Source organism: Hoplias malabaricus, chromosome 14 (assembly GCF_029633855.1).
Source record: "Hoplias malabaricus isolate fHopMal1 chromosome 14, fHopMal1.hap1, whole genome shotgun sequence".
NCBI classification, from domain to species: Eukaryota; Metazoa; Chordata; class Actinopteri; order Characiformes; family Erythrinidae; genus Hoplias; species Hoplias malabaricus.
In genome coordinates, this window is record NC_089813.1 from 36,763,779 (window position 1) to 36,778,999 (window position 15,221).

Consider the following 15,221-nt stretch of genomic DNA (forward strand, 5'->3'; position numbering starts at 1 on the left):
GCTCTGGGAAGAGAACGCTTTCGGATTTATGCAGCTACAGTATTTGTTTGAATTTTCAGATTTAGAAAGTGCGCACTTCATTTCCACACCAAGTAAGGTCAGCCCTCGCAGACTGCAGAGGAAACAAAAGATACAGTCTCTCTCTCTCTCTCCAAAGCAGACATCAGCTGGGATTTGGAGTCTAGACCAGTGTCCTTGTGAGCGGTAGGCAAATCTGGGTGGGCCTGATTAATTATGCTTTTAGTTCAACTGCAGATGCTCAAGGACATTCTCCAGCATAGACAGTAACTCTACAGCGTGTGCTGCGTGTGCAGCGATGGCCTTTATCTAAAATTAAATCCTCCAAACCAGTTTTTCTCCTTCCATTTGGTTGAAGATGCTACGAATCTGATAAATACAGATTGAATATTCTAGCTTGTGTTGGTTGTGGTTGTGAAGTACATTACTGCGCTGAAGTTAGAGGCCACCTTTTACTTATTCAAAAAAAAAAAATGTGGAAAATAGAAAGTGCGTCAGTCCTTCTTTCCAAAGCAATAAGACAACACTGTGGCTCTGAAAAAAAATGTGGAGCTCTTAAAAAGCTATAAAATAAGAACGTTAACCTTCGTTAACACCAGTGAGGAGCGTAGGTCACGAGAAACAGGAAACGCAACCAACCTCTAAAGCCATGATCTGATGTGATTAGTTTTATGTGGGAAATGTAATATTTAAGGCCTTTTCACACAGGGTAAAGAAGCTCATTTATAATGAGGAAGCTAATTAAAGAGATGGGGGTGACTACTCGATTTACACACTGCCATCACACCCAAAACCCCAGTTAATCAGCCACCTACCACACGTGCGCTTAATAGTTGTAGTTACTCATAATAGTCCATCTACTTCTCTGTTGAAGCCATTCACGCATGGGATCCTCAGCACTCTATAGATAAGTGATGGGTTAGTGTTGAGGTAGTACGAGTGGATCAGACACAGCAGTGCTGCTAGAGTTCATAAACACCTCAGTGTCACTGCTGCACCGAGAATAGTCCACAAACCAAAAATATACAATTGTTAAAGTGTTTTAGCAAACGTTCTGTTGTGTCCTGTCCGACTCCAGAGGGTTCAACTTTGTAATTCAAACAAAACTACATCTTCTTATTGAACTAGTCACTTTTACAATGGAAATATTACAAGTGACATGCATTATGTATTGCATTGATTCGTCTTATTACAACACCACCCCAGAGCTCTGTAAAAATACACTGGACTAGAGGATGACTTTAGTTAAATATTGATGATTATTGATACCGATAATATACCTCACTCATAATAATAACTGATTCCAGGTAGGCTCTGGACCCCCCGCGACCCTAAATTGGATAAGGTTACAGATAATGGATGGATGGATAATAATAACTGCTATGAACATTAGCAGGCAAGGTGTTATAATAATAACATAATTACAATGTGCCTAAAACTGCCAGAACCCATTCTCCAAAAGTTAAAACATAGTATTTATTAAGTATTTGGAGTATTAAGGACTCTTTACTGAAATACTGAAAAAGCGTATTCAGACAGGACTAAAATCACTTAGTACCTCGGCTAACAAATACATTACCCCCACCTCCAAATGTGAAGCAAATTCCTGTCCAAAGAGAGCGTTGTCAGTGTGGAAGAATATTCTTACAACTTTCTTTGAAGTATTTTTCCTGACCTTGAGATATTAATACGTTGTACTTAGGTGTTTTTGAATTCACGTGGAAATCACGTGAATGAATGGTGGTCTCTGACTTTTGCACTGTACTGTACTCACACTCGTAAAGGTAAAGGTTCCTAAATGGGTCTTGGTTTAATGGCTGAGGGACCTTTGCCATACGTGGAGGTTTGTCAACATTTCCTCCAAAGTATTCACTTTCAGATTTGACTCCATTAAACCCCTTTGTTATTTGGTTTGTAATTTCTGCAAGTCAAACCCTCGTCCATCATGAACACAGTGTCCGAAACTGCAAATGTACAATTCAGGCTCATTGAATGTAACTTAGTTCTGTCTACTTTATAGCTTTTTTCAGAGGAGACCACTAAAGCCAGAGGCAGCCTGTTGTATTGGAGACCAACATGTTTACACGGTTGGACTGTGACATCAGCATGTATCTCCTTCAAGATTGATGGCAACCAAAAGGTGTCAAAACCATTACCCCCCAGAACTTTGTGTGAAAGTGAGAGAGCGAGATGTTTTGAACTAAATGTGGAGCTCATTAACAATTTAAAAAGCTGCAGGATTGTAATTAAGGAGCATCTTTTTGAACGTGTTGTTTGTTTGGGGGGGGGGTGGGGATCGGGGTCAGAGGAGTGTGGAATCTGGGTCTGCTCTACAATTTCACGCTCTTGCAACACGAGACGCCTCAACATCACCGGAGAAGGTCTGCTCCGAGCAGGAACACACGGCAAACGGCCACAATTCAGGAGAAAACACTCTCCAGAACAAACACCAATCATGAACCGACACCAAAAAGAGAAATCGAATGAAGTCTAACTTGCACCTCTTTGTTAAAACCATCATAAGGTTTACATCTGATTTTCTTAACTGTGAGTAAAGCCAAACGTACTGTTGGGAAGTGGGGAGGGGAGGGGACTTCTCCAGGTCGCATTCGCACTGCCTGTAAGAAAACTTCTATTATCGAGAAGCGCAATCATTTAACTCTTTCTGTTCCGTTTCCTTTTTTTCGGAGAGTCTCGGCGAGAGACGCTCGTCCGCGTGACGCCTCGGCTGAGAGCCATATTATCAGAAGTCGCCTGTTTTTGTTTCTACAGCAGAACTCAGAACTCGCTCTGAGACGCATACAGTCTGTAAAGTGATTAAAAACAGCGTACTATTAAAAGCACCTGTACTTGTGAGGACGAGAGAAGTGAGTGGGAGTTTTAAAAAAAATAAAACCGTGGTGTTTTTCAGTAGAATCGGTAGAAGAAAATGTCTGTTTTTGATCCATAACTACATTTCAGTCAGTGTTCTAGTTACAAAAAAGAAAAAAAGAAAAAAACATTTTGTCTCAGATGAATTAATTCTAATTTATTTGTCAGTTTTGTCTGTTTATCCCAAATGTTTTTAATCAATTATATCGTAACAGACTTGTTTACAGTTTCAAAGATATATGGAGTTTATTAACAATGTGTCTGGAGAGGAAGTAGCTTTGTGTCTGACTGGCTGATTGACTGATTGGTTGATTGAGTAATGGATGACTGCTTTGCCTAGTCCTTAATTCTATATAAATATATAAATATATTTTGTATAATTATTGGTTTCAAATGTTTTTTGTTTTAAATTATTATTTTTATTTGGTTTCGTTTTGAATTGTTTGATATTTTCCTTGGTTAATCGGTCTGAAGGAACTGTAGGAATAAGTCTGTTCAACGCTGGCTGCAATGAAGTGTTTTGTATATATTTGCACTTTTTTTTACTCAGTCCGCAAGGTTTTTGAAAGATTGGATTCTAACTTAATGTTCAAACGACAAGCATGGTGTTCTCTTTTGGTTTTGGTTTTGTTTTGCTAATTAAAAGATATGTGGATGATGCTGTACATTCGAAGGTTTTCTTTGTATGTGTTTTCATCTGCAACGACAATTTCCTCTCAACAGATTGATGTTTTCATTCAAATAAAGACACGTGACTCGGTGAAACGTGGCACAGATCCAAAGAGGCAAATGAAGCCGAACATTGCTGATAGAGCAGTTACACTTCACTATAACTCAATTATCCACAGGTGTGAGTGTGACTGGGTGAGTGTGTGATGCTCTCTGATGGAGTGTCCAGGGTGTGAATGATTCACGATAGGTTTCAATAGACTCTCATCAGGACAACAATAATAATCATAAACTTTAAATTTGAATTGAGCAATTTTCTCAGGATTTAAAAATGTTATGTATCCATGTTAAGTTTTTAAACAGAATCATCACTGACATATAGAAGTGTGGTGTGTTCTCCCTGTGTCTGCGTGGGTTTCCTCCGGGTGACTGTCTGTGAGGAGTGTGGTGTGTTCTCCCTGTGTCTGCGTGGGTTTCCTCCGGGTGACTGTCTGTGAGGAGTGTGGTGTGTTTTCCCTGTGTCTGCGTGGGTTTCCTCCGGGTGACTGTCTGTGAGGAGTGTGGTGTGTTCTCCCCGTGTCTGCGTGGGTTTCCTCCGTGTGACTGTCTGTGAGTAGTGTGGTGTGTTCTCCCTGTGTCTGCGTGGGTTTCCTCCAGGTGACTGTCTGTGAGGAGTGTGGTGTGTTTTCCCTGTGTCTGCGTGGGTTTCCTCCGGGTGACTGTCTGTGAGGAATGTGGTGTGTTCTCCCTGTGTCTGTGTGGGTTTCCTCCGGGTGCTCCGGTTTCCTCCCACATTCCAAAAACACACGTTGGTAGGTGCATTGGTGACTCAAAAGTGTCTGTAGGTGTGAGTGAATGTGTGTGTTGCCCTGTGAAGGACTGGCGCCCTCTCCAAGGTGTGTTCCTGCCCTGCGCCCAATGATTGCAGGTAGGCTCTGGACCCACCGCAACCCTGAATTGGATAAGGGTTACAGATAATGAATGAATCACTGACATATGATGGAAAAGTTAGGTCGTGGGGAAGTGTTCTGGTGTTGTTTTAGAGGTCTTATGATCCACCAGTAGTAGTGCGGTAGTTAATGGAGGATTGTTTTTAGACGTATTTCTGCTCTGATCCAGAGTCTTCTTTGGGGAGGGAAAGTAGTCAGGTCTGACTGCAGGAAGTTTGCTGCTCCTCACCTGCAGAACGCTCCGAAACGCAGCAGCACTTAACATTTATCTTTGATGGCTCTTATTGAGCAGCACTCGGCCGCGGCCATAAAAGCCTTTGATCACTCGGATTGTGAATGAATGCAAGAGAACGCAGAGCAGTGTTCGGAGTAACATCAAATTACTGTATTTTGCTCTTAACGTTGTGAATGAAATTGTCTGACAAGCTTTTTCCAGCATAATGGCTGATTCTCAGAAAAGGGCCGTAACAGTTCTTTCACACAGGGCTTTTCTTCTTTATAAAAACTTGACCAAGTCTGAATCACTTCGCACGAGACAAGAACAAGCCGAGGACACAAAGCACTCGGGAGCACGAGGTATTCGGGGGTTTGACTAACACAAGATCACAACATCTGCATAACATCACAACATCAGCACAACATCAGCTCCCTACAGAGCAGCATGGCTTCATCTGGTGTAAATATGTTCCATGATTTGTTCACAAATCTCTCTCTCTCTCTCTCTCTCTCTGTCTGTCTATCTCTCTCACACTGTCTCTATCTCTCTCTCTCTGTCTATCTCTCACACTGCCTATCTCTCTCGCATCTTCTGTCTCTCTCACACTGTCTGTCTCTCTCTCTCACACACACTGACTGTCTTTCTGTCTATCTCTCTCACACTCTTTCTCACACTGTCTCTCTGTCTCACTCTCTCAGTCTCTCTCTCTTTCACTCTGTCTCTCTCTCTCTGTCTGTGTCTCTCCCACACTGTCTCTCTCTCTCTCTCTCTCTCTCTCTCTCTCTCTCTCTGTCTGTCTGTCTGTCTGTCTCTCTCTCTCTCACACTGTCTTTCTCTCTCCCTGTCTATCTCTCTCACACTCTGTCTCTGTCTCTCTCTGTCTGTCTCACTCTCTCTCACACGGTCTCTGTCTCTCTCTCTCTGTCCCACTCTCACACTGTCTCTCTTTCCCTCTGTCTATCTGTCTGTCTGTCAGTCTAGATCTCTCGCACTGTCTATCTCTATCTCTCTGTCTATCTCTCTCTCATACTCTCTGTCTCTGTGTATATCTCTCTTTCTCTCACACTGTCCCTCTCTCTCTCTGTCTCACTCTCTGTCTGTCTCTATCTCTCTGACTCTTACTTCCACACATCCTTCTCCCTCTGCCCTTTCTGCCTCTTTCACTCCCACCCCTCCCTATTCCTGTCTTTCATTATTTCCTTCCATATATTCTCTCTCTCTCTCTCTCTCTCTCTCTCTCTCTCTCTCTCTGGTGTTTGATAGTGAGAGCAGTAGCAGTGTGTATGAATATTAATGTGTGAGTGAGAGAGGTGTGTGAGATCTGAGGGGGCTAAACAGAGTGAGCTGGCGGAAGCGGCGCTCCCCCTGACAAAAGCGAGGGATTACAGAAAGAGAAGAGAGAGGGGTAAAAAACAAGCACGCAAAAGGCAGGCTGCCTCTAGGGGTGTGGGGGGCTATAAATAAGTAATGTGTTCTAACAAGGGAGGGGGGTTCATTAGCCTGGCTCTTTCAAACCTGGGGGGACAAGCAGGCTACGTATGCGCAGGCAAAGTGAGTGCAGGGATGACGACACACACACACACCAGCTCCAACACCTACACCATGACTCTGAGTCAGTCACTAAGCCCCTCACACTCCAGTGACATGAGAGAAGAGCTGACATTTTCCAATATTGACTGACTTCACTGGGGTGTGTGTGTGCGTGTGTGTACGTGAGAAACTCCCCTCAACCTGATTTGTGTTTGGAGATGTCCACTGGGTCAGCGAGAGGAACGGCTGCAGCGCAGACACAAAGCCAGTGCGGACTCCTGCTCCAAAATGTATTATAAAATGAAGGGCATTAACAGGAGCTCTTCCTCCTTTGCTGCTCTACCAGTCCCTGATCTTCTGGGACAGCTTTACACGGGAAGTAGGAACATTGCTGTGAAGATTTCATGGCAGCAACACAAGCATTTGTGAGGGCAGGTACTACTGGATGATTAGTTCTGGATCACAGACACCACTCCATCATATCCCAGAGGAACTGTATGAAGTTCTGAAGAGAACACATCAGCAGTAAATCAGCACCCAACAGAGGAGCATCACTGGTTCATCTGGTACCAATATGCTCCATGATTTGTTCAAAGATCTATAATACATCTCTCTCTCTCTCTCTCTCTCTCTCTCTGGGCTGGTGTAGAATAGAGAGAACCTGTACATGTTAAGAAATGGTTGAGGATGTGTGGATGATGTTGGATTGTGGAGGACAAATAAATGTGTAGTGGAGGATGAAGATTGGTGGAGGACTGGTGGAGAATGAGGGCTAGTGGAGAACTGATGAAGAATGTGGGCTGTTGGAGGATGTGGGTGCGTGGAAGAGAGGTGGAGGATGAGGTTTGGTGGAAGACTAGTGAAGGCGTGGTGGAGGGTGAAGATTGGTGGAGGATGAGTGGAGAACTGGAGAAGAATGTGGGTTGGTGGAGGATGTGGGCGGGTGGAGGAGTGGTGGAGAAGTGGTGGAGGAGGATTGGAGAACTGGTGGAGGGTATGGGCTGGTGGAGAATGAGGATTGGTGGAGGATATGGGCTGGTGGAGGTTGTGGTGTGGTGGAGGACGAGGGCTAGTGGAGAACTGGTGAAGGTGTGGTAAAGGATGTGGGCTCATGAAGGATGTGATGGGGTGGAACATGTGGTGTGGTAAAGGACTGGTGGGGGAAGTGGGCTGGTGGAGGTGTGGTGTGGTGGAGGACTGATGGAGGTTGATGGCTGGTGGAGGACTGGTGAAGGTGTGGTGGAAGATGTGGTGTAGAGGACTGATGGTGGACGATGGCTGGTCGAGGACTGGTGAAGCTGTGGTGGAGGATGTGATGTTTTAGAGGATGTGGTGTGGTGGAGAACGAGGGCTGGTGGAGGATTGGTGAAGGTGTGGTGGAGGAGGACTGATGGAGGACAAGGGCAGCTGGAGGACTGGTGAAGGTGTGGTGGAGGATGTGATGTGGTGAAGGATGTGGTGTGGAGGAGAACGAGGGCTGGTGGAGGACTGGTAAAGGTGTGGTGGAGGATGTTGTGTAGAGGAGGACTGATGTTGGACGAGGGCTGGTGGAGTACTGGTGAAGGTCTAGTGAAGGATGTGGTGTGGTAGGGGACTGATGGAGGACGAGAGCAGATGGAGGACTGGTGTAGGTGTGGTGGAGCATGTGGTGTGGAGGAGGACTGATGGAGGATGAGAGCAAGTTGAGGACTGGTGAAGGTGTGGTGGAGGATGTGGTGTGGAGGAGGATGTGGTTTGGTGGAGAACGAGGGCTGGTGGAATACTGGTGAAGGTGTGCTGGAGGATGTGGTGTGGTGGAGGACGAGGGCAGGTGGAGTACTGGTGAAGGTGTGCTGAAGGATGTGATGCGGTGGAGGATGTGATGTGATGGAAGACGAGGGCAGGTGGAGGACTGGTGAAGGTGTGGAGGATGTGATGTGGTGGAAGACGAGGGCAGGTGGAGGACTGGTGAAGGTGTGCTGGAGGATGTGATGTGGTGGAGGATGAGATGTGGTGGAGGACTGATGGAGGACGAGGGCAGGTGGAGGACTGGTGAAGGTTTGGTGAGAATATGATGTGGTGGAGGACTGATGGAGGATGAGGGCAGGTGGAGGACTGGTGAAGGTCTGGTGGAGGACTAATGGAGGACGAGGGCAGGTGGAGAACTGGTGGAGGATGTAATGGGGTGGAGGATGTGGTGTGGAGGAGGACTGATGGAGGATGAGGGCAGGTAGAGGACTGGTGAAGGTGTGCTGGAGGACTGATGGAGGACAAGGGCAGGTGGAGGACTGGTGAAGGTCTGGTGGAGGATGTGATGGGGTGGAGGATGTGGTGTGGAGGAGGACTGATGGAGGATGAGGGCAGGTGGAGGACTGGTGAATGTGTGGTGGAGGACTGATGAGGATGAGGGCAGGTAGAGGACTGGTGAATGTGTGGTGGAAGACTGATGGAGGACGAGGGCAGGTAGAGGACTGGTGAATGTGTGGTGGAAGACTGATGGAGGACGAGGGCAGGTAGAAGACTGGTGAAGGTCTGGTGGAGGATGTGATGGGGTGGAGGACTGATGTAGGACGAGGGCAGGTGAAGGACTGGTGAAGGTCTGGTGGAGGATGTGATGGGGTGGAGGATGTGGTGTGGAGGAGGACTGATGGAGGATGAGGGCAGGTGGAGGACTGGTGAATGTGTGGTGGAAGACTGATGGAGGACGAGGGCAGGTAGAAGACTGGTGAAGGTCTGGTGGAGGATGTGATGGGGTGGAGGATGTGGTGTGGAGGAGGACTGATGGAGGACGAGGGCAGGTGGAGGACTGGTGAATGTGTGGTGGAGGACTGATGGAGGATGAGGGCAGGTAGAGGACTGGTGAATGTGTGGTGGAGGACTGATGGAGGACGAGGGCAGGTGGAGGACTGGTGAATGTGTGGTGGAGGACTGATGAGGATGAGGGCAGGTAGAGGACTGGTGAATGTGTGGTGGAAGACTGATGGAGTACGAGGGCAGGTAGAAGACTGGTGAAGGTCTGGTGGAGGATGTGATAGGGTGGAGGATGTGGTGTGGAGGAGGACTGAGGGAGGATGAGGGCAGGTGGAGGACTGGTGAATGTGTGGTGGAGGACTGATGGAGGATGAGGGCAGGTGGAGGACTGGTGGAGGATGTGATGGGGTGGAGGATGTGGTGTGGAGGAGGACTGATGGAGGACGAGGGCAGGTGGAGGACTGGTGAATGTGTGGTGGAGGACTGATGGAGGATGAGGGCAGGTAGAGGACTGGTGAATGTGTGGTGGAGGACTGATGGAGGACGAGGGCAGGTGGAGGACTGGTGAAAGTCTGGTGGAGGATGTGGGCTGGTGGAGGAGATGGGCTGAGGGTCATTATTCTGTGTTGACCCCTGTGTCTTTGTGCTCCGGACACACGCTGCACGCTGAAACTCAATGCAAGCATTTTTTCCTCCATTATTCCATTTGACAAATGACCCCTGCATTTCCTGTCCAGTCCACTTACACAGAGTCAGGTTTCAGAGCGTCTGGAGTGGTCAGAAGAGGAGGGGTCTGAGAACGTGGACATGCCGTTCCATCTTCAGAGGCATAATCTAATCCCAATCCAGAGGCGTCAGACACCACTGGAACCACTCTGGGAAATTAAAAAACTCTCTCTCTCTCTCTCTCTGGCTGCAAGCATCAGCTCCATCCACATATTTCTGCATGTCATCGATTCAGCTGGACATTTACTGGTTCCTCTGTCCCTCTCCTTAGGACTCCATTGATTTTCTGATTAACCCTTTATGGAGCCCTGGCGACTGCAGTGTGAGGGTGTCTTCACTTCTCTGTGGGGGATGTTGATGTTGAGGTTTGCTTCTTTGTTTTTGCTCTGGAGCCACAAGGCTGATGTATCTGATGTGAGCTGAAGGAGTCTGTCAATTAGCACAGAGGAAACAGCACAACAAAAACATCAGCCTCGACTCAGACTTGACCAAACGGATAAAGTGGAGGTCCACGGGATTTTCCGAATTTCAGCGATGTAGACAAAGTCATGCAACCGATTCTCAACCGATTACAACCAGGCATCGTGATGGCAACAGTTATAGCACTTCATTTTTCCAAGATCACACTGAACATACAGAGGAGTGGTCTGCAAAAAAATAAGGTGTGAGTGTGTGTCGCCCTGTGAAGGATTGGCGCCCCCTCCAGGGTGTGTTTACACCTTGTGGCTGAGAACTTCTAACTCATGGTAATCATTAGCCTCAAACCTCCAGCACAAAACTAAAGAAGCTAACTTCAGAACCCATCCGACTGGATCAGCGTCATTTGGAATGAAGGGGCTAATCTCTATATGTACATTTTTATAGACATGTACCAGGAGACGGTCACCGCCAGTTTTGGTCAAGAGCTGAGGTCTGTTAACAGCTTTCCAGACTTTTATTACAATCACAGAAGGGTTTTTTTTTTTCTTTAATCCAATTAGGAAATTGCATTTTAAAAGTCACCTGCCGCAGGTTTTCCCCATTTATCTTAATGCGGACTGTGTCCAGTCCTGTCTAATTCATAAAATGGGCCTCAGAAATAATTATTGTAAATGGCAGAGTGGATGGAGGCCGTGTGAGCGGCTGCTGCTCACGTTTAAAGCCTCCTACTGCTTTTACCCACACACTGCGGTAATGAACAGTGATTTTTTGAGAGTATGTGTGTACAGTGATATTCAAACAGATGTCAGAATGACTACTGAGTGAAAAAGGGCAACGTTAGCCGAGAAAAACAAGCTTATTGTTCTGGGGCATGTGAATGACACGCCTAGAAAACACAATTATTATTTAGCTGTAGCAAAAGAGACAAAAGAATTATATTTTAAACAGCGTAGATATGATCGCATTAACGTAAATAATATCACAGAACACAGGGTGGGCCATTTATATGGATACACCTTAATAAAATGGAAATGGTTGGTGATATTAACTTCCTGTTTGTGGCACATTAGTATATGGGGGGTGGGGGGGGGTTCAAAATGGGTGGTGACCATGGCGGCCATTTTAAAGTCGGCCATTTTGGATCCAACTTTTTTTTTCAAATATGAAGTGGGTCATGTGACACATCAAACTTATTGGGAATTTCACAAGAAAAACAATGGTCTGCTTGGTTGTAACGTAACTTTATTCTTTCATGAGTTATTTACAAGTTTCTGACCACCAATTGTGTTCAAAGTGCTGCCCATTGTGTTGGACTGTCAATGCAACCTTCTTCTCCCACTCTTCACACACTGATAGCAACACCGCAGGAGAAATGCTAGCACAGGCTTCCAGTATTCGTAGTTTCAGGTGCTGAAATATGGGAGTTTCCCCCCTCCCATGTACTAATGTGCCACAAACAGGAAGTTAATTCTCTCAGCTCCACTGACCATACAGGGGAACTGTGGAGTTCTACAATTACAGACTGTAGTTCGCCTATTCCTCTGTAAACTCTGTTAGCTACCCTTTCATCCTGCTCTTTAATGGTCAGACACCACCACAGAGCAGGTACGATTTGGGTCCTGGATCATTCTCAGCGCTGCAGTGACACTGACATGTTGGTGGTGTGTTAGTGTGTGTTGTGCTGGTGTGAGTGGATCAGACACAGCAGTGCTGCTGGAGTTTTTAAAAGCTTTGTCCACTCACTGTCGTCCGCTCGCCTGGAAGCATCTTCATCAGTGGACACAGGAAGCTGTCGGCTGGGCATTTGCATAATATACCATTCAAATAATACCTGCTCTGAGGTGGGGTCCTATAGGGGTCTTGAACACTGAAGAAAAGGGTGAAAAGGGGTTAACGCAGAATGCAGAGCGACAGATGGATTACAGTATGTAGAACTACAAAGTGGAGCTGATAAAATGGAAAATGAGTGCAGAATCAAGGAGGTCATTTTAATGTTGTGGCTGCTCAGTGTATGTGTACAGTGTGTCATCCAATATGGATAAATATGCATGCATACATATATTACCATATCCTGATATGGGTTAATAAACATGATGGCACTGCTTATGGAAGGTGCGACAATGTTTATGCAGTTTATGTGTATGTGGTGTCTCTGCTGCTTGGGGAAGAGGAATATTTGTATGTGTTCGTATTAAAAACAAATGTACCGTCAATGTCAATATGTGATCTCATCCAGTCACAACACTGTGATGGACTCGCCTCTGACCAGGGTGTGTCTCCGCCATGTGCCGCCAAAGCTTCCAGGTACGCACCATGACCCTGATCAAGATTAAGCACTTATATAAGGTGAATGAATGAATAATGAATGAATGAATATTTACATAAGTCAATACTGTATAAAATATTTGAACAAAAGCCATGCCGTGTCCTCCCACAACACATCAACACAGTGGCAAACAAAATGGCGGAACACCTCGTGTGTCATGTGATCCAGCCCCACATGATCCCGTCAGAAGAAGGGGCTGTTAAACTGGAAGAGAACAAGAGGGTAGTTATTTTAAGAGAGTTTTGAAACAAAGATTTTGGAGCTGTTCAGCGGCGGATTGAATCCCTGTTGTTTTCAGCAGCTTCAGTTCAGTAGCCGAGGGCTGTTTGTGTAATAAAAGCTCATGGCCGAGGCAGTGCTGCTACCTCTTACAAACACTGCGCTTCCGGGGGCTTTGTGTTTTTTTTGTTTTCTGTTCTTTTTTTTCCAAAAGTAGCTCAGCGGCGCCTATTTATTTGATCTGAGACGAAGCAGGATCGATGGAACGGCCTTGACCTCGAAATCCTGGCAACGTCCGGATGTGGCGGAGCTCCTCAAACGCTGGACGCAGTTGAGAGAGCAGGCCACTGGTCCTCGGGGGGGGGGGGTGCAGGCGCTCTTATCGCACTGAACGCCATTCCACAGAGGACTCGTGAACCATGGCGGTAGAAAAGCTTAGAGCCCGGCAGGGCCCCTCAGTGGCCCTTAAGCTAAGTATCAGTGTGGGTACAGGTGCTGCTCAGGTCCAAAAAAAAAGCACTCCAATACATTTGGCTGGACATCAGCCACCGCAGTAACCAGATCACTGCCTTCTAATGGCTCTGGATTTTTTGGCATAAAAGTTAGAGGCTAATTAAAGTTTGCTTTTCAACTTTTTTAGGCCGTTTATGGTGTTATGTGTTATTAATTTATTCTACAGAGGTTGGAGTTGATGCCTTTTTTTCCCCACTTTTTTGTGTGTTTTCCAATGCCAATTCTGGTGCCAAAATAATTGTTGCTGACAAAATCAAGCCTTGGGGGTTAAAGGTTACTACTTTGGCTGAGTTATCACCCCAATTTTCAGGTACAGTTTCATTCCAAATTGCCCAAACAGCATCTCTGGAGCTCAGCACATTGGCTAGGGTTATTGAGAGTGGAGTGGAAGGTGTGGCCCAGGACCCTGGAGCTGTGTGGCAGTGACACTACTTGCAGAGACACTGTGCAGCCCAACATTATTCAGGAAATAAAACGACTAAAAGGATACAGGGTTATGTATCTGACAAAGAAACACAATCTATCTGCATTAGCGTTAAAAAGAAACGCATTTCCATAGGAGAGACTTCAGCTGATTTGAATTCAAGCTGAACCCTGCGGTGGTAGCACAGAAGGACGATATAATCGTGTCGCATTTATGAGCATCTGATTAATGAATCATACACATTTACATTTTCATTTATGGCACTTATAGGAGGCTCTTCTCCAGAGAGACTCAGCAAAGTGCTTTGTATTTTTGTTCAGAGAATACAACCTCACCTGCAGAAACAGGATTGGAACTAAAACCCCCTGCGAAACCAATACAAACAACAGTCAGTGCTGATCTCTGGGAACGAGAGATTCCTGCGTAACCTTGTCCTAGTTATGAAATGTAAAGCCACGTACATTAATTGGCGACTTTAGGCCTTGTTGAAGTTTCTGTGTTCCTACTCCCCCTCCACTCATCCTCCATAACAAGCCTCAGACATTAATTATTTTGTCGTTTTAATACTAAATGATAAATATCAGCGAATCTATTTGTGCTCCAATAATCTCAGCAGTGAAAGCTAAAAAAAAACTGGGAAAGAGACAGAGCTCATTTATCAATTAATGTCCCTTTGTAGGGCAGCAGGAAAAAAATCATTAGCTCCGTGCATTTACTTAATGTACCTTCCAGTAAGTGTCCAGTTCCTTGTGCTCTTCAATGCAATGACAAACAGGGGAGAGTGAAATCATGGCTGCGCTATCATACGTTCATGTCTCTGACCTTAACAGCGCAGGAAAATACAGCAATAGATCACTGGAGGAGGGTGTAATAGGCCCAGGCCCCTAAACCAGCGATTCATTCTTGATTAATTACATCAGGGCTTCCTCGATTAACAATGAACTTCACGGCGGCGTCTAGTTAGCCTTGCAATGCACAAACGTCTAATTACTGTTATAACACAGGTTTTTTTTTAAAGACTGCAGCACTTAAAAAAAAAACGACATTCATGATGATATTTGTGTGTTTTTTTAAACATAAATGTAATTACCTTATTGTCCCACTGTCTATTTCTACCTGATAGTGACAATAACGTGGGGTGGCACAGTGGCTGCAGGGTCCTAGAGGTTGTGGGTTCGAGCTCCGCTCCAGGTGACTGTCTGTGAGGAGTTTGGTGTGTTCTCCCTGTGTTCGCATAGGTTTCCTCTGGGGAGGGGCATAGCACCCAGTTCTGGGCAGTGCCCATGGGCCCCCCTCAACCACTCCCTCAGAGTTAAATTTCATATAATCATTTGCATTTTAAAAAAATATGTGGCATTTTATTTTTCTTATGGATGTGACAAGAAAGTCAACATTGGATGGAACTGCCATTAGTCTCTTATTCTAATTAGACTATAGCCAAACATAGGCCACAGTTAAACACAGAGCATGACTTTAGAGCTGCTAAACACACTAGCTACAGTGTAAGTGTATGCAAACAAACATTTATTTAATTTATTTAAAAAATGTGTTTACCTCAGATTACAGATAAGGCATCATGCTATTTCTAATTTTGTGTTCTGCAGTTTT

General features: G+C 45.6%; 2 protein-coding genes across 3 annotated transcripts in view; one reads left to right on the plus strand and one right to left on the minus strand.

Moving 5' to 3' along the window:
- The window catches only part of plxna3 (plexin A3), a 587,367-nt gene that overhangs the window by 222,469 nt on the left and 349,677 nt on the right, over positions 1-15,221 (plus strand). Inside the window, exon 32 of one of the 2 annotated variants that reach the window (XR_010795288.1) lies at positions 1-1,363. This exon is cut by the window's left edge and continues 2,225 nt beyond it. The gene's annotated coding sequence lies outside the window, so the exon portion shown is untranslated. Of the gene's footprint in view, positions 3,654-15,221 lie in introns of those variants that run through there. The other variant, XM_066643219.1, reaches the window with a different exon arrangement.
- Positions 7,365-9,602, minus strand: LOC136665622 (uncharacterized). Its single transcript, XM_066643269.1, has one exon. The coding sequence runs from the start codon at positions 9,600-9,602 to the stop codon at positions 7,365-7,367; it is 2,238 nt and encodes a 745-aa protein (XP_066499366.1).

Excerpts from the sequence above, each read along its gene's own strand:
- LOC136665622 (XM_066643269.1), bottom strand. The coding sequence starts at position 9,602 with ATGACCCTCAGCCCATCTCCTCCACCAGCCCACATCCTCCACCAGACT.